This window comes from Platichthys flesus, chromosome 5 (genome assembly GCF_949316205.1).
Source record: "Platichthys flesus chromosome 5, fPlaFle2.1, whole genome shotgun sequence".
In the NCBI taxonomy this organism is placed as follows: Eukaryota; Metazoa; Chordata; class Actinopteri; order Pleuronectiformes; family Pleuronectidae; genus Platichthys; species Platichthys flesus.
The window spans coordinates 3095899-3115194 of record NC_084949.1 but is presented as its reverse complement, the minus strand read 5'-3'; the positions used below and the strand labels follow the sequence as shown (position 1 = coordinate 3115194).

The window sequence follows — 19296 nt, the reverse complement described above, 5'->3', positions numbered from 1 at the left end:
CACCTTTTTAGTGGTTTACCTGCATTTTAAAAACTTGCATATATGCATTGCGATAAAAATATGACTTTTGAATCAGTGACCACACCTGAATTTTATACACATGGTAACATGTACGGACTTAGTTAAATAAATATCAGGATAGTTTATAACTTTTTAACGTAGCAATTATTATTGGGAAATAGATTGGAAGTAGATTACCGGTAATCCTGTTTCCCAGGACTGAACACCTATTGGTAACCACTGGTGTAGAAAATGTGGCTTAGAGCTGTTGGCCCGTTTCCAGTTTGAACCATAGACTGTAAATAAAGATGCCTCCATCTTGCACTTTTGACCGTATTAGTAGTCATGTAGCCTCAGTTCTGTTGATTCATAGTAATCAATACCTTTAGCCTCAGCGTACCCTCAAGTTTGTAATCAATCAGTACTCTAATTGTGTTATTTGCCTGTGTAGTTTCTTTGGACACTTCAGTCACCGTTCTGAATGGCAGCTCATCAAGATAGACTACAAGTCCATCTTCAGCAAGAAATGCACGGAGGAGGACTATCAGACATGGCACCTGCACAACCAGGTGAGAATAAAAAGCATTTCACACATGCACCTGAAAAAAGTTCTTTCCATAAAGGGAAATGTCACTTACAGTAATCCCGGTGTAAATTGTGACCATAGGGTGAGCCATGTGTGATGGGACAAAAACAGATTTACATGAAGCGCAGGCCTGGAAACTACTGTATGCTGGGAAAAGACTACTCCAGAATCCTTTCAGCTGAGTCCTGTATTTGCCGGGCTCATGATTTTGAATGGTAAGATGAACACTGTCTTTGTACTGTAGCTCTTTTCTTCACAGTCATTAAGCGGGATTATGTTTCTCTAATTTGTCTGCAAAAAAAACGTCACTGACAGCAGTTCCCCCGTAACGATACCACACATGTCGAAGCACCACTTTAAATAGAATGTGTGTCATTTGTATCATGAGTAAAAAATTTAATTATTTTCTACCGGGCATTTAACATATCTGAATTGTTTGTAATTGTATGAATGTGACTCAACTGGACATTTAATTGAATTCTAGGCCTAATTATAAGCCTCAGACGTCTTGAGACGCAGTGTAGCCATTTGTTTATTTCAAGTGCATCCATTCAACCACCATTAAATGCCTCGTTCAGTCCACTTAAATATGCCCTTTATGGTTGGTCTAACCTTCCTGCTTTAGCAAAAAATTATCTCAGCCACATAACCCTGTAACTTTATAAGCTGAATATTGTGCACTAGAAAAGCAGATTCAAAAATAATGTTTAGAGCTGTTAGTCTCTACTTTTAGTCCACTGTGTTCTTACACACCTCCTACACTTAATGGTTTTCACAATTGGGACTAAATGAATGGATAAAGATGTATTATGACTCAAACTAGCTTAACAAATATGTGCCCTTTCAGACGGAGAAAACTACAGATGTGTTTTTCTAATTAGAACAATGACCTGGTTTCTTTCAAAGCAGCACAGACATAATTCATGATAGAGATGCTCACTACCATTTGATAAAAGAAAACAGTGTGAGGGAAAAACTAAATGTTTCAGATGGGGGATTTATTCCTGACAGTAAGTGGGGTGTGTCACCTTCTGTCATCTGTGCCATAACTGAAACACACATACGAGGCAAGAGAGGAGTTCTTCACAGACACGATTTCCACTGTTCCTCCTGGAGGTCTATTTTTTTGCCGTTAAAGTGAGATCAATTGCATATGCTATTAATGCGTCTCATCAATTTGCTCCGTGGTTGTGCGTTTTCCAATAATCTGATAAGTTTGGTTCCATTTTACAGAATTTGCTCATTATGTCTGTGTGGGTAGTGTCGAGTCTGCTGTGCTTGTAATGCTGTTGAGACAAGATGGGGGGAGGGAGGATGTAGATAGTTTCAATTTGTATGCAAATCCTAGAAGGGTGTACTTTGTTGTTTCGGAATGACAGGGAACAGAAAGAGTCTGATTTCTGCCTCTTTGCCTTCCTTCATGTCTTTCTGCAGGGACTTATTAGGTGCATTCTTAAAATTATAAAGTGGAGATTTAAAAAAACTATCAATGCAGAAAGAATATCAGATCCTTAACTTAATTTGAGGTGTGAAGAGCCTGTCTGCCATATGATCTGCTCAAGTGCCTACTTATTAGACTAATGTGAAATGACTAAGCTATGCATGGCTGACACCTGCTTGCAAAGAATATAATTTTGTCATTATGTTTTATATAAAGTGCTTATGCGTCAAAGATGAATGCTTAAGAATAAACCATTAAGGCTGTTTTTAAAGTTATTCAAATTCAGGGCCTCTGGGCATTCTGAAAAGTGAGAGTATGCATGTTCACATCACTCTGGACTATTGTCACGACAATATTTCTACCACCACAACAAAGATTGTTGACATTGTTGATTTTTCAGGTAAAGTAGTCACACCATTTTGGTGGGTTGTAAACAAATCCCTGAAGTTTTCACCAGACATGTCATTCGACTTGGGAAGTGAGCTATTCAAACACTTTGTGGCTGACTAATCTGAAAAAGACTGATTAAAGCTGGACACTCACTAGACTATCAACATAAAAAGCTACAAATAACCCATAATCCAACATAGTGTAAGATATTGCAGTTACATGGTACTTGTTCCATTGAAGAAGAAAATATATGTTTTGTAACGAACAAATACATTATTGTGTTGTGCTCAATTTTTAAACCTTAGCTTTGATAAAGAAATTTAAAAGTCTTATAACAAATTGGGAGAGTCTTTTTTTTTGTTATACATTTGTTTTCGGTATTGTAAAAATCCTGAGCTGATGCACCAGGGTCTTACTTTGAGACCTGTAGCAGTACTCTTTGTGTGGGAACCATTTGGGTGAATTGCCATTCACCCAATTACACACATATTCATTCACTGCATCTATGCGGGCAGCACTTTTTTTGTATTAGGGGCACTTCGGGGTTCAGCATCTAAGCATCTAAAGTTTTTAAATTTACATATTATATCTGACCAAATACAAGTTTATCAATTTGCCTATTCATTGTCTACAGGCTCTCTGCTGGTTGTAATTTCATGGTGTCAAGACTCTAGGAAGTGCCTGGGCCTGTCTACAACTGAACTCTCAGTAAAATCATTACTCATCAATTTCATGTCTCTGTTTTGGCAAAGATTACACATATTACATACAATGTGTTAATTACCAGCAGTTACAGGTGTTGGTAGTGTCAGGCTGTTAACCTAGGACGGAGTGAGGCTAGATGTTTTCCTCTGTGTCATCTTTTAGCTCAAATAAGCTCATCACATGCTAGATCTAGTGCCTCTATTCACAGTATACAGAAAGGACAGGTATCTTCTAATTCATGGTAAGGTGAATTCCCAAAATATAAAATTGGATTCACAATATACACACTATTTTCTTATTTATTTTGTAAACTAAGATATTGAAACATAAATTAAAATATTATAAATGACCTATCATCCTGTTGTTGTTTATAATACTTAATGGTTTCATAATAACTAAGACACATCAACAATCAAAAGAGCAACTAGGTAATGATGTCATGAGGCCGTGATCCCAGCTCTGCTTTCACATTTAGCCTTAGCACTGTGTTACATGATGCCAATTGTAAGATGTGCTCTCGGCTGTTTTGTCCCAAAATGGACTCCATTCTGACCTTTTACCTCATTGGCCTGATGCGTCGGTGCAACCAATCAGTCTTGACAGCTTGTTAATGGTATAGTTCACACTGTTGTAATCACAGAATCAAACTGGACTGATCAGCCACAGGCCTGTTAGTTTTGTTTATTTGTTCTGCCCTGGTAATTAATGGATAAATCAATGTCACGGCCATTATCAGAATGGGCACTTGCTTACCTTGCTTTGTTGGAGTTAAATCATGTTCTGATTGGAAACACTAGGGAGAGCCAAGCAAGTGTTAGTCATCCTCGTGTATGGTGAAGAGAATAAAACCCTCCAGGGTGTGTTTCTATACACAATGCTTCATCCTGCTGTGGCAACAGTGGCCTTAATCGATACATATTAGACATGTGTTTGAGTGCCAGACTGGCCCCTAGTCACCTGTTATACAGAAACATGGATGTGGGACACACTGTATGACACTATGTCCCTCTTCGCATGCTGATATTGATCGAGTGCTGTTTGCTTTTGCTTTGTTGTCTGACAGTGACTATGGATACGAGCGGCGTGGGGATGGGAACTGCCGGCCTGCATTCTGGTTCAATCCTTCTACTGTGTCCAGAAGCTGCAGCCAGGGCCAAAACTACTTTAACAGCACAGGGTGAGGACTTGTTGGTTAATGGACAATTTATATTCATAACAACATCATGTTATATTCTGGTCATTCAGGTGGATTATCAAACTGGCACAAACATTTGTTGTGGCCTATCCCAGGGATTTTATCGAAATCATGTAAATTTACTGTATTCATCTCAATCACTCAAAGAGGTACACAATACAAATCACTTTCACTCATTCACACACACAGTCATATGAGTCTACCCGACTTGCATTGTCTTATCTAACACACAAAATTCGTACACTGTCAACACAACCGTCAGAATGTTTTGCCCAAGGACACTTTAGGCTGCAAACTGGATGAGCTGGGGATTGAACCACTGACATTCTGGTTATTGGATGACCCTGCTCCCTCCTGAGCCACAAATGTGTTGTGTCATGTTTGCTAACTTTGGATTAATATAAGCCACTAAAACATCCTCTTTTCTTCTCTTTCTTTTAGACAAGATGTTGAATATTCCATGTACGTTTGAAGATCTTCTGCACAATTTCAGTTACCAACTACCACTAGATGTTAGCAGGTGTTAGCGGCAACCAGCGGTTGTTAGTGACGTTACTTCAGATGTGCACCTCATCAGGGTTTTGATCAATGATACAGGCCAAACTTGAGGGTACGCTGAGGCTAAAGGTAAATCTGACTGGCTACTGGCTGTATCGCAGTACTAATAAAGCCATGCGGACCGCTCAGTAGATCTTCATTTTTGGAAAGATTTTCCATCCCTTAGGTATACCACTTAACCCCTGAGGGGCAGAGAAAGGTAGCTTCAAGCAATTTATAGTCTCCATTAAATCAACCTGCCTGCCTTTGGAATATGGAGAGTATTGCTTCCACCTTTGGCGTAAACTGCCTCCATGTGGTGAGATAGAGGAGTCATGAGGCCATGATGAAACTTTGCTTGAAGATATTGAAGTGATGTTTATTTTTTCGTTGACCTATTTCACAAATGATAACATGATAGATGTGGGACCAAAAGTCTAGTTCTTTGCAATGAATAGGGATTATTTCCCGATGCTGGCCATTGTATTAGAAAATCCATACTTTCACCTTGTCATCACTCCACTTAACTGAACTTGACATAATCTGCTACATTACAACAACAACTGTATACCTGGTTTGGTTTAGAAATTGGTAATAACTGGGGTGCAATGACTTACTTTCTATTATATTACATTGGTGTTTCTTCTGCGAGCAAGATATGCCCTCTGTGTTTGTTCTGTAGAATCCCCAAGAGACCAATTCCTTGCAAAGTTGAATCACAGTGCGAGTGCTTTATTCACCACTGCTGTGATTAAGCTTTGCAAGGTGTCCGAGCCACTGACAAGGTTTATATGGTCAGTCGTCATCCAGTCTGTTTTTGCACAGGCTATTTTGACACACCAGCTGCACCGACACCACTCTGCTGAGTTCAACTAAATTGTTCATGACCCACAAGCTCATGCATGTGGCTCATGACTCTGTAGACTAACGTGGATTATTCAACAGAATTAAATTATAGAAAATCTGAATTCTTACTTTTGCTTTTCCAAAGGTATCGTAAGGTGGTGCTGAACAACTGCACTAAAGGAGTGAAGGAAATGTACACAGCAAGAAAGCAGCAGTGTCCAAACAGACCTCCTAAAGGATTGATGGTGACCACCAGAGACGGCAAACTCACGGCCAACCTGGGCACCAACATCACCTTCCTGGTGCATCTGGATGAGGTTAGAACACACAAAACATGGCACCTTCTCTAAGCTAGATCAATACCTGTTTTCCTAAGGCACTGAGTTATTAAATGGATTTGTACATTAAGTAGGGTTTATTATTTGTTGGTCACCTGGGACCAGAACAACTTTCTGACACCATAGCTTGCAATTTAGAATAGCCAATACCATGTCAAGCAGATCAGTAGAGTTTATTTACAATTGTGTTTTAAGACATGCTGAATGTTTTGTGCAGAATTCACACTCTTAATAGCTCTGTTTCAGTCTTCCCCATCCTCTCAGTGAAATATTTGGTTCTGTATCTGGTGTATACACCACAATGCTTTGCCCCTTAGATCCAGGGTAAAACCACAGAGGCAGGTGATGATTGGCTGTGGGTTTATCAATATCACTGTCAGATTTCACACTCATGCTATATAATAGTGAAACTTTTAAAAATGTTCTCAGAATACATGGATGTGCTCAAAAAGCAAATACAAATATATATTTATATCATGAACAATTTCAGACCTCTGTACCTGCCTCATTAGCTGTAGTATTTATGTGAGTGTTTTGCGTGCGTTACTGGTTTCCGCTATATAGAGCATTACGGAGAGCAGAGTGAGCGCAAGTGCAAATTGAAATTGAATGCCATGGAATTGAAGGTGTTAGTGGAAGAGGCAAACAAGGATGTTGTTGAGCTACAGCAAAGAAATATTTATATTATACAAAGAAACGCGATATTGGAAAGTATCTGCAAGAAATTAAATGCTGTGGGTAAAACAAAAAGAACAAAAGAAAAAATAACCAGTGCAAGACGTTCCTCTGACCAATTTTGCGCACCAGGTGCAGTTCACTCTCTGTGGCCAAAGCGCTCAGGCGTGACGCTCAGAGCATTGTAGAACACACAGGGCGCCCCCCCAGGCAGCAGGTCAGCGCTTTATCTGGTCGATGGTCAGTGCCCTGGCAAGAGAGGGATTATTTTTGCTTCTGTCGATACAAACATGCGAACTCAAGCAGAAAAAACTCCTCCGTCCGTGTTCCTCCTGCCGTCTCCTCCTCACCACAATGACTGCAGCCATCTGTGCGTAACACTGTCCCGATTAGCATCTACCTTTCAAACGTACTAAGTATAGACGCAGTCACAATTACCGCAATTATTTTCATGCTTTTTAAATCACAGTGAGTATGCTTAATTAAAGTATTTCCATCTACTCCTCCCAATGTTTTGCGCACTCAGGTAGAAATGCCCGATAATGCATATTCATTAAGGAAACCCTACTAAATGGACAGCGCGTGTTATTTTGCACGCAATACTCAGTGCCCACCCTTAGTAGATCAGCTTGCATGTATTTTTGCTGGTGAAATCAAGTTTGCACAGTTTTTTACCAAACCTTTAGTAGATCAGGCCCTGAGTTTACCAATCAAAGTTTCACCGATGTCAGTTTACTGAACTCTGAAACACACACGCTTAAGGACTGTCTGGTGATCTGTAGGAGAGTGACTTAGTGCCAAGACTCTCAAAGTTTAATAGAGTCAAATTGTTGCAGCTCACCCACAGTCTGTTAGAGTTCTGAGCCAGAGGCAGAAATAAAAGAGCTGACCAGAGACCCTGTTAGTGAGTGAGAGGCGTTCTGTCCAGAGCTGGACTGTCTGGTCACTAGGATACTGCCTCACTTGTTTCTGAGGCAGAATATGGTCCATCGGAATGAACTGCAAGCTTTTGGGGCTTTAGCAATAGTGTTTCCCCCTGGGGTGTTGTCCAGGCCCGGTTGTCATATTACTGTGTGATGAGTTGAGGAATGGAAGCCTGTTTCTTTCATTAAAAGGGGGATTGTCTGGTGGAAAGCAAGGGGGGGGATGGAGGAATGGAGTCGGGATGCTCAGTAATGTTATAAAAGAATGATGCAGAAAAGAATCCTTGTGGTATCCACCCTCTTTGAGGAAATTCTCAAGATGAATTCAAAGTTTAATTTATATTCATGAAGCCTGCAACAGGGGGAAGGCAAGCAGCCTTAATTATTGAATGGGTAAAGAGACTGGTACACGTCCACATTTAAAAGCAAGGAGGAAATCTAAGTAAAATGGACCCATGCTTTGGTATTTGATAAGACCAAAACGACCACATGGTACAGTGGCTGCTTTTAACTGTTCAGGAAAAGTGTTATGCAACACAGTAATTACAGCTACAAATGAGCTCTTTAAAAGTGACTCACATTTCACTAAGCATTTGGCAGAGAAGCGAATGGCTTGTGCCTAACTGACATCGACCAAATCTCAAACAATCCATGAAGAATTTAACCGCCATTCCATTTCTGGCATCAAAGGAAAACGACAGAGGGAGTTTGAGACACTTGCACATTCACTCTACTTTCTCTCTGCCACTTTACACAGTGTCGCCGGCCCTCCCATCAAAGCCTGCAGGCACACTGGAGACACACATACTAATGCCAGGTGTGAACTGATGTACTTAGCGCTGCGCACCTCTCTCCACCTCTCTCTAATACCTGGTCTGGACAGGACCATAGGCACCTTCAGCACATTCATTACATGAAGCTTATTGTGACTGATTCATTTTTAAACTGAGGAGGCTGCAACAGATCATAGGGTGACATCTAAGACATTTTCAGACTTGACTTCTGGGGAAACTCCAGAGAATAGGGTCCGGAATTTCTCCGGAGTTTGCCTTTCACACATGATCATTGCAGCAGGATGTTCTCTGCTCAGATGTGGTCACAACTGCAGCGAATCCTCCGGAGTGTTCAGGCGAGGGATGGTGCTGTCTGCAGGGGCTTCCTGCCTCATATAACATAAAATATTAATTCGGCTGCACAGATCACGCATCTTTGTTTACTGTACATCACATCACACAGCATCTTAAACTGTCTTCTAGCCATGTGGCTCTGCTTTTTTATCATTAATACATTTGTATTCCATTAGTTTTTTCTTTTTTGCATTCTTGCATTAGTTGTTAGAAATACATCATTAACCCTCCCCCCTACTTGCTCGTGGCGAATCCTGCAGAGGATCTCCTGCTGTGTTCGCTCCTCGACTCTTCGGGAGTTTCTGCAGACTAAGGGGCCAAAAGGAGACAGTTGGCAGAAACTCCCGAGGCTCTCACTCGGACATTTGTGCTCACACATACAGCCCCTGCAGAGGAAGTTCAGTAGATCTCAGGAGTTTAGTGCATGTTTGAAATCAGCTCTAGTGAGCACTGACTTCCTGCTTGTGGATAATCTGGCTTCCCTCGTGGTTCAGGGATGTCATGAGTCAGATTAGACTGTTTCTCTGGCAGAGCTGAAGTGACTCAAGCTTTGCCATCTCAGCGATTAAGTTGGAGAATAGATCCTGGCAACAGCATGCCTCATTTCAGCTGTTTCATCAGAGAGCTACTTTTGTTCTCCGCAAAAAAATGGGGATATTCAACAATAGATATTTTGGGGTTTTCTGGTATCTTTTAATTGTACCCTTAAGGCTTTAAAATTGTATTTATTCATAACTTTTGAAATGTCCTATTTTAGTATTTTAGTGTTTGGCATAATGTGAATTTGTGGTCCCTTCCAGAAAGTGTCTGCAGTTCAATCATCAGCAAGTTCAAAGACTTGAACACTGTGTCCTTCTTGTTTAACAGACGCTCCTTGGGATCTCCCTAATAATTGTTTGCCGGTTGGAACTTTTATGAGCTTCTTACGTTTAGCACTCCAGTCACATTTAAGGGAAAATGTTCTCCAGTCGTTCTTGCTCATGTCATCTTTTTGTGAAACATATTTCTGCCCCAGTGGAAAAGCTCTGTGGAATCTCCTGCCAATTTACATTGTGATCAAACATGACAGCCACGACTACTGAGGACTCCCACATAAAATATTAACTGCAGAGTTCAGTTTCAAACTCTGCCACATGATAATAAACAGACTCATTTGGATACATGTAGAAATTAGTCAGCAGTTAGTTTAAAAACCTTTTATATGTCCCTTTTTTGTGTCGAATAACTATTCCATTAGTGACTCCTTAGAGCTAAAGGGGGCTGCAGTTTGATGTGATAATTTATTCATCCATCCATTGATCCATTGTTGATGCAGAAATATTGAGCAACACGCTTATTTAACTCTATTTCGCAGACACAGTTTGATTAGTTTCTCTCACCCATGGTGTCTTACAACAATAGGATGCTCTAAACCATGAAAACAATACTCTGTTCATTGACAAACTATTACAGTACCTGCATTTATTATTGACCATGAATGCAAAAGAGAAAAATGAGCTCTGCTCTGTCTGCTGGAGAAAAAACCAGGCTGACATTCCAGAATTATTCACAGCTACAGTGTTTTTTGTTGTTGTTGTTGTTGTTGTCCCCCATCACACTGACATTGTGGGTTCAGGTTTGACACACACGTCTACAGACGCCAGCCTTGTGTAACCAAACCCTTGTCAGCCGGTACAACTGTGCTTTCATTGCACAAGTGACACTGACGTCCTGAGTCTCAAGGCTCCAGCCACAATACACTTAGACCTGCTCAGCCTGCGGAGATACATTCAAACACAAAGATTGACATTTAGAGACAGGTCAGCCTCAGTCTCATGCAGATGAGTGAATTCCGTTGTGGCTGATACAGAGAGCAAGCGTGAACACAGAATGGGCCGCTCATAGAGCTGAATAACATTGGTGCCACTGAGCCGTGTCTTGTTTGCGTGCCAACTCATTACAGCTCTTAACAATGGCCGCCTTGACAAACCCTGTTCTTAGCTGTTCTCTATTGTCTCCAGCCAATCACAGATATCATTCTCCAGGCAAAGTAGCATGAAATATCCCCAATAGCCTCAAACAAACCTTCTGTGTTTTCACACTTGGTGTCACACAAAGACGGGACTCAGGTAGAGAGAGATGGAAGGAGTGAAAGGAAAGGAAAGAGAAACAAAACAATTGGTTTATTTATTATGTTTGATTGTGCATTCTGGTGGAGCTGGCATGCTAATGCAGTGTTACACATGAAGATCCCAACAGCCTTGCTCTACGGTGTGCCAAGGGGAGTCTGGGAGTTTGCTTTCATGGGCCCGATGAGGGGGGGTGAGCTCAAATTTGGGCGCTGTGGCAGCTGGAGCCACCGACACTCGGGCTGAGTGCTGATCCTTGGATAGCACCAGATGTGATTCCCTGAGGAAACACAGCAGGCAGCTGAAGACTTACACACCATGCAAAGGCAAACATGGTGGGATACACAGACGCACATGTGCACACTCTCTCTGACACACATCCAGAATATACACTGAATGGAAACATCTAGATAATTAATAATCAAAGCTGAAACTTTTTTTCATAATTACTTCACTGCTGCAGGGGTTCAGAGCTTGAGCTATAAGTTATATTTTAATTTAATTCATATTTACAAAGTAGATGGATATTTTCCAACTTTGTGCAAAACAAAGCGCATTATTGCCAGTTAATTTTCTGCTAAATTTGTCAGACTATCACACTGGAAGAGGAATAGTTGAAGGAACAACTGTAATTATCTAACTGTGTTATTATAACTGAGTACTATCATTATATATTGTAAATATATACTTGATCAATGAGCAAAATGATGACAGGTTATTGTCTAAATAAAGTAAAATCACACTGTAAAACTACATTTATGCATTTCATGGATGTTTCAAGTACTAACACTTTTAAAACACTTTGACTTCTCAGTGAACCATCACTGCCAACTCAGTCTTACTGTAGAGGGAAATCTGTGTCTTGCTTGGAGTTATGACCCTCTATTTGTATCAGTGTAAAAGGAACTAGTGAAAGTAGAAGTAACAGTAGTCTAATTAATCCATCACATTTACAGTGTGTGATAAAAACGTATTTTTACCTTGAATCACTGTGCAGGAGCCTTACGAGTTTCAATGTAATTGTTGTCCACTGTGTAAAAAGCATTTTCAGAATTTTTTTTACAATGCACTAACTTTTGGGAAGGATAATAATAAACAATGTCAGTGTTTATCAGCTATCGTGAAACATTGAAGTGGTCAAAGTTTCATTTTGGAAGCTGAATGTCAACAGTTATTGCCCCATGAATCAGAGGGTGGGATTTCAGTATTTGGGTTAAGATTCATTATGAGGGTAGAGGTCACAGAGATTCACAATGTCCCTCTTAAAGCTACAGTGTTTAACCAGCCACGACCTTAATCATTATGGTTTTAGGTCGGCGGTCCGTCCATCCCACGTCGTGAACTGGACCGACGTGATGGCATTTCTTCTTTTTGTTACTTGAACCCGAGAGTGAACTCGATACATTTTGGTGGACAGAGGTCAACTTATTGTGACATAAAAGTGCTCTTTTTTGTCCGTTACTCAAAATGAAACATCTTTAAAGGAAGGGAGCATCATCACCATTTCCCCAGCAACTTGACTGGTTGGCGGAGGCGTACAACCTCTGCCCCGGTAACCACTCGGTGAAGTTCAACGTCATGAATGAGACTTCAAAGCTGTCAATAAGTGTAAACTTACTGGGGCTAACTGTTTGGTGCTGATTTCCTGAGGCCAAGATTTGATTAAATCAAGCTTTACAAACACTTATCTGTATTTTTTTCAGTGAGGATAACCCCTCCTCCAAATGCATGGTTTTGTTGTCGGGATCACAAGATTGCAAATTTCCAACTTTCCTACTAAATCTGCCAATAGTAACACTAATACACAAACTAACACATGCTCCAAGAAAACATTAATGCAGCTCATGAGCATACTTTGAAACAAAATTAATTAAATAAATCAAATATTAAATTAACGGCTAACCTTATTAATACAGATAAAATAGTCAAACTGATTTGTAATGAATAAAAACAGTGAAGCCAAAGACATGCATACAGCATGTGTGCGTACGAGTTCTTTTGAAAACAGCAGCTGCCTCTTGCAGGCAAATGCCACATGTTAAACCTCTGAATAGCTCTGTGGAGAGTTTCAGCATGATGTTTCTCTTAGAAAAGCATACAACTTCACCCTCTTCAACAGCAATGTTACAGTAATAATACTTCATATATTCATAATTTGGGTGGGGTGTATTGATTTATGGAGTCCTGAGTATTAATATGTGTGGTTCTGGTAATTCATATGTGGCCTGGATAAAATGTATGCCTTGCAACTTTAAGACTTTCAGAGAAAAACTCATTCTCCTTTTTGTCGATATGATTGTTCAGCACTGAAACCCATCTGAGCTCCACCCACTCCATTTCTTCTCCTACTTACACACTGCATCACATTCTTCTTTCTTTCCTTTCTCTCATGCTCCTTGTCACCAAAACTGCTGGTTATGCTAACATGCAATTGCACTTTGAGTTTCAGCGAGTGATTGAGAAAGAAACAAGGTTTGTGATATCACAGGTCACACTGATGTAATATCAGTCCATAATGTTGTGTAGCTGAATGGAGCTCTGCTGTGCTGTGTTTCAGGGGGATTCTTTACGGACCAACATCCAGCTGGATTTCGGTGACGGCACAGCCGTGTCGTATTCCAACCTCAGCTGGACTGAGGAGGGAATCAAGCACGTCTACAAGTCTGCTGGAATATTCCGTGTAACAGCGCTGGCAGAGAACACGCTGGGTTTTGACACCACAACGCTCTTCCTGCATATCACATGTAAGGGCCCTCACCATAAACACCATGGTGCCATTGGTTTTTGTAAAGGGCTTCATTTCTCACTGGGGATCATTCGGAAGATGTTCCCATCACTTTCTAAAATTCAATTTTTGTTCCCCTCACTTTTCTTGTTGCAGGTTTTCTTCCTAATATCACTCTGAAAACTATTCCCTCACTGTCTTGCCACTGCAGTCCAGATGACAGCTCCAGACAACAAACTTAACAAGAGTGGTGTAAAAAGTGTTTGTGTTGTGGTATCTTCCTGGTTTTCTCCTCTTAGGCTTCATACAGGAGGCTGGGGGACTGTTTCCAGTCTAAAACGAACAAGTGCAAAAACTACTTGGGGAAATACAAAGAATACGCCAACTTTATTTTATATTGTATATATGATATATGAAATAATGATAAAATATGTTTTATATTATATATTTTATTTATAGAGTCTAGATATTATGCTTAAAAAGGCTTTTAAGCTAATTTCAGCTAATTGCCGGTTACCTGAGGAAACGATTCCAGCACAATGGATTATTTTAGAATAGAGCAGATTTTACACAGCACCTTACATAACAAATTACAAGATCACCTTTTTTTTCCAGTTCAACTCAGTGGCAATAAGTTCCTTTCAGTGTTGACTGGTCTCTTCTTCTGTTTAGTTACCCCTTTATTAATTTCATTGTTCAATCTATTTCAATTCAACATTTTACCATCCGGATGTGTCAGCCAGTGTGTTGCGGATTTATATCTTTCTGACAGTTATCATTTATCTGAATTTATTCCAAAGTGTGTGAGTTTCTCTACAGTGATTTCTCACTGCTAAGCGTTTTTAGTACCAAACGACTGACTCTCATTGACACACATAAGCGCACAAGCACACACACACACCATCTCAAACTGAGGATAAAGATTAGTTCTGGTTAAAGAGGATGAGAACTAACCGAAGCCCTGGCGAGACGAGCACCCCCAGACCACAGCATGACACCAGGCTTTCGCTGCAGTTTTTCTATGAATGTAGGGAAATACATCAGAAACTTTATCCCTGAGATTAGTGTAAAGCAACCTAGACCCCTGTCAGGTCCTGTGATGTTCTTAGTGGGGATGTTTTCAAGCATTACCCAGAAGGTATCATGTCAAAAATGACAGCGTTGACATATTTTCTGTGTCAGAATGGGACTTTTTTAAGGTGAAATCACCATAGTTACAGAGCCAACAGCAAAATGTTATCATCAGGGAGTTTTACTGTGACCACTTCATACTGTCAGACGCTGTCAGAATATCGTTTGATCATCTGTCACTTTGAATTACTCAAGACAACTTTTTGGCGATCATTTCCCAGGAACTCATTTGCTGCTTGGTGCGCCCATAAATCGAACGTGTTTGCAAATAAGTGGTCAGGATAGATTGGAATAACTATGATCTACAGTCTCACAAAATCTACATGTATATGCTACTAAAATGTCAAAAGCAATGTGATCTTGCCAGGATTACAGTTTTTATGATGACAATGAAATGTGTTCACGATGGACGTATCTTCCAAAGGATCAAATTATCTCTTTTCTCGACAATATCTGCTGATACACCCAAAGCACTATAAGCATTTCCATTGTTTCAGGCAACCCTGAGCACAAGGTCAGGGAAAAGACTATGGCCATGGCTGATATTGAAAAAAACAGCAGTGACTCGACTTGACTTGCCTGGTTTTAGATCTTGCCAATTACTTGTAATTTATGTGAGGACCCTGAGAAAGGGTTGAGCTATAGTAGCTGGGAAATGTCCTTTTTTTCAAAAACAGCACCCATAAGTCGTCTGTGCTGCAGATGATCATGACCCATAGTTCAGTTTTATTGTTAAGCCAGCCAGTGGGACATGGCACAGGAGGGACAAAGCACCTATAAGGGACAGTTCACCGAAAATGAAAATCCACTTGTATTGGTCTTGGCTTCAATGCTGTTATCCCCTGAAACTCCAAAAGTGTCTTGTGGACTCATATACTTCCGGTAGTGGTGAGTAGATGCTGTTACAGCAGACAGGAAAAAAAAATTTGAAAGTCTAACATGTGATGATTATTTTCTCTCCACTATATAAGAACACTGCCCATTTACAATCATTATTAGTAGTAATAAATGTACCGTTACATCTCGAAATCTGTGACCAAGAAAAGAATCACATGAACAAAGCAGTCTTTCATCTCCTGCAATCACAGCATGCACACTGTTAAAAGGCTCACCATATGGTGTATTTCTTACCTATGAGGCAATCTCAGCACACCTGCCAGCATGAGGTTCGGATGTGGTAATTGGACGTCTGTCTGACTCATTTTCCATTTATTGTATTCTAAAACAAAACAGACATTAAAGTGGAACAATTCTTTTACAGTATGATTAAGAGTAAGTTTTTGAGCAGCTTTTGATATTTTTTTTTTTAAATATTTTTGCTCCAATTCAGTTTTATATAACCTCCTTATTTTGGCCAATGAAGATAATATTCATCAAAATGGTCGTACAGTTAGAGGTAATATAATTTAGAATTTCCAAATCTATCCATAATTTCATGTCAACATACTCTTGGCAAGAACTCTTTCCCCCTCAGGGTAAATCTTTTCTAAGAGTTTATACTGTTTTGAACTATCCATCCATCCATTTTCCTTTATCCACTTTGGATCCATCCACCCATCCATTTTCTCTACCCTTTTATCCTTTTCATGGGGAATAAGGCGCGGACGGGAGATGGGTCCTACCCTTGAATGCAGGCAGACAACCTGGACAGGTCACTAGTTTATCACTGGGCGAAGACACATATACACTTTTGGAATATTTTTTTATTTCTCCCAAGGTGCAGGTCTCGGACTAAGAGAGAAAACCATTCGAATGTGATGATGTTTGTTTCTCTCCCTCGGACAATCGTTACACTCCTTGTACTTCCACAAGTCTCAAGCGAGTGTCATAGCAAGTCGCCATGCACATGAACGTGAATCCTTTGTTGTGTTTCTTTTCTTGAACTCTTTTAGGTCCAGTGGAACATGTTCAACTCCTTGCTCCCTTTGTGGTCATACGAAACAAGGAGGTGAACATCACAGCAGTGGTGTTACCCAGTCACCCACGTACCGTCACCTACTTCTGGTGGCTGGGCAACAATACAGAGGTAAATCTCCCAAGAGATGAGCCATTAATATACATTTTAGTATTCATTTATATTGCTTGATATGTCAGATTTTGGTATAAATTTGAAAGGTTCTGCAGATAGCCTAAAGGAATTTGTATGAACAGGATATCTAAAATCATAATGCAATTCCATTTGGTAAAAAATCACTCAAACTTAAATGCTTCTGTAGGGGAGAGCGTGGCCTAGGGGATAGAGCGGGTGTTCTGCAACAAGAGGGTTGCTGATTCGAATCCCACTCTTTCCCTTCTGCATGCCTTAGTGTCTTTGGCAAGATACTGAACCCCTAAATGGCCCCTCATAAATGTTGAGTGTACTAGAAACTGTAAGTCGCTTTGGACAAAAGCGTCAGCTAAATGTAATGTTTAGCCACACTAGTGTTGTTACAATAAAATTTCAGCAAAAATGTCAGGGTCACAAGCATTCAATAGATTCGTATGAAAATTTACGGACAGGAGTTTGTACATACATTCACCAACCTGAGGTGGACATTTCAGTTTTTGTTTTTAAGTGTCCTGAGAAATGCTTGCTAGACTGTCTTAAAGTTGGTGCAAATATTCAATGTACTCGGGGATGAATCATAAAGCATTTGAGGATGGTCTGACTAATAGTCATCAACATTTGCACTCATCCAGTGGAATATATCATCTATAATATGAACACCCTACATATTTTGGTAAATTAGTAACGTTTTCAAATATAACACTTAACTAAGATGGTACAGATGATAAACATTGACCCTTACAAAAAAGTCAAAAATATGTTGTACCTAATTTTTTACTTTTGTAATGTCATCAAAGTCAAAAGTTGAAGTGGCTCATTGGCCAATGCTATACACAAAAAGTTGCGGTAGATTACATAAAAGTTTGAGCATTGTTACCACAGATAAAATGCTTGCCTTTCTACTATAGTAAAACACATATGAGCATTATCAAATATCCATCGAACAATGATAAACAAATCTTTTCCTCTTTTACCTTTCACAACCTTTTATTTTGTCAAAGTACTTGGGCTAATGATACCCATTCTTTTTTGTTAAAGCGATATCCATATGTGTACAAAGTAAGGCATGGTGTAGTGTAGAGCAGTTGTGCGGTTTTAGTGTAACAGGATTTCTTAACCTCTTAGTTTTGTGCTTGCAGCCAGTGATAACGTTGGACGGGAGTATCTCACACACCTTCACGAATGAGGGAATGCACACCATCACAGTCCAAGTGGCTGCATCCAACACCATACTGCAGGATACCAAGACCATGGCAGTCAAAGGTCAGTACTTGTTTTCTTATTGTGTCCAAGTCTGTAATAGTAACAACTTTCCAGCTTTTAATGTGTCGAATAAATGTCAGTCTCATTAAAAGCAGTTTTTGTAATTCATAGTTTTTAGTCAGCTTTATTCTGCCTATTCTCTGGGTTGTTCCTTACTGAAATTAATCTGCTGCTTGAGTAAAATACATCACATTATTGTTCAAACCTCTAAAGAATATCTCTTCATTTGAAATGTAGTAATCCGGCAGCAAGTGTCTGTATAATGCAATGATTTATGACCGGCGGATGGGATGGCATAAAGCGAGGAGACATTTTTCTAATTATCTCGAAGTGCATCTGGTACATTTAGCCAAAGGGAAGTGCCGGGATATGTGAAGCCCTCTTCTTTTCATCAAGTGTTAACTACCTGAAACTCAGCTTTAGCAAAATGAAACTTGGCACAGCTCCATGAGAATAATGCCCAGAGAGCCGAGTGAATTAATGGTTGATTCCCTCCCCTCTCCTCGACAGAATTCTTCAAATCTCTACTTTTATCTTTCTCACCTAATCTGGACGAGTTCAACCCCGACATACATGAGTGGAGACAGGATGTGGGGAGAGTAATTAAGAAGGCTCTGCTTCAAGTGAGTGATTTTCATTTTCTCTGTCATTCCATCTCTCCTCCTTCCTTCTTCCCCTCTGTCTCTCTGTCTTCTTTCTTAACTGTCTTTTCATCGCCCACTCTCTCTCTCACCCTACTATTATTCAATTATTTCCTATAACCCTATTGCCTTTGCTGCCCACCACCCCAGGCTCATTGCTGTGGCAAGATAACACCCTCGGGCGACTCTGTGATTCATCATCAGACAGGTGTGAAGACGCCTCTGCTTCCCTTGTCTCCCAGGAAGGCTTCATTAGCACCGATTCCTTCATTTTCAAAGTCACAGTTAAAATTATATTCAAAACTAAAACCATTAATTTTGACAATACCTGTTGCGAAGTCTAGTGTGTGGGTGTGGGTGTGTTTGTGTGAGTGTGTGTGTGCACGTGGTTGCACACTTGAAAGTAGGAGGGCTGGAAGTGCTCTTAGTTTGTTTGGGAAGCACGCACATTATTTAAAGGGCTACCCATCTCCTCATTCACCGCTCTTGAATAGCGGACTGAATTTGGTGGTTCTGTGCTTTTGGCCATCATATTGGCCATATTGAGAGTCAGAGCGGCAGGTGGATGCTTTTGGAGGAAGAATAAAGTGGTTGAAGGGGATCTCATGAGTAACCTGA

The 19296-nt window shown here is 40.2% G+C and overlaps 1 protein-coding gene across 1 annotated transcript in view; it reads left to right on the top strand.

The window, feature by feature from the left end:
- The window catches only part of sorcs3a (sortilin related VPS10 domain containing receptor 3a), a 213733-nt gene that overhangs the window by 184670 nt on the left and 9767 nt on the right, over nt 1–19296 (top strand). Inside the window, exons 15-22 of the mRNA XM_062388838.1 lie at nt 452–569; nt 668–801; nt 4186–4299; nt 5846–6017; nt 13429–13615; nt 16620–16753; nt 17914–18037; nt 18548–18660. Coding sequence (XP_062244822.1) covers nt 452–569; nt 668–801; nt 4186–4299; nt 5846–6017; nt 13429–13615; nt 16620–16753; nt 17914–18037; nt 18548–18660 — 1096 coding nt within the window. The remainder of the gene's footprint in view (nt 1–451; nt 570–667; nt 802–4185; nt 4300–5845; nt 6018–13428; nt 13616–16619; nt 16754–17913; nt 18038–18547; nt 18661–19296) is intronic.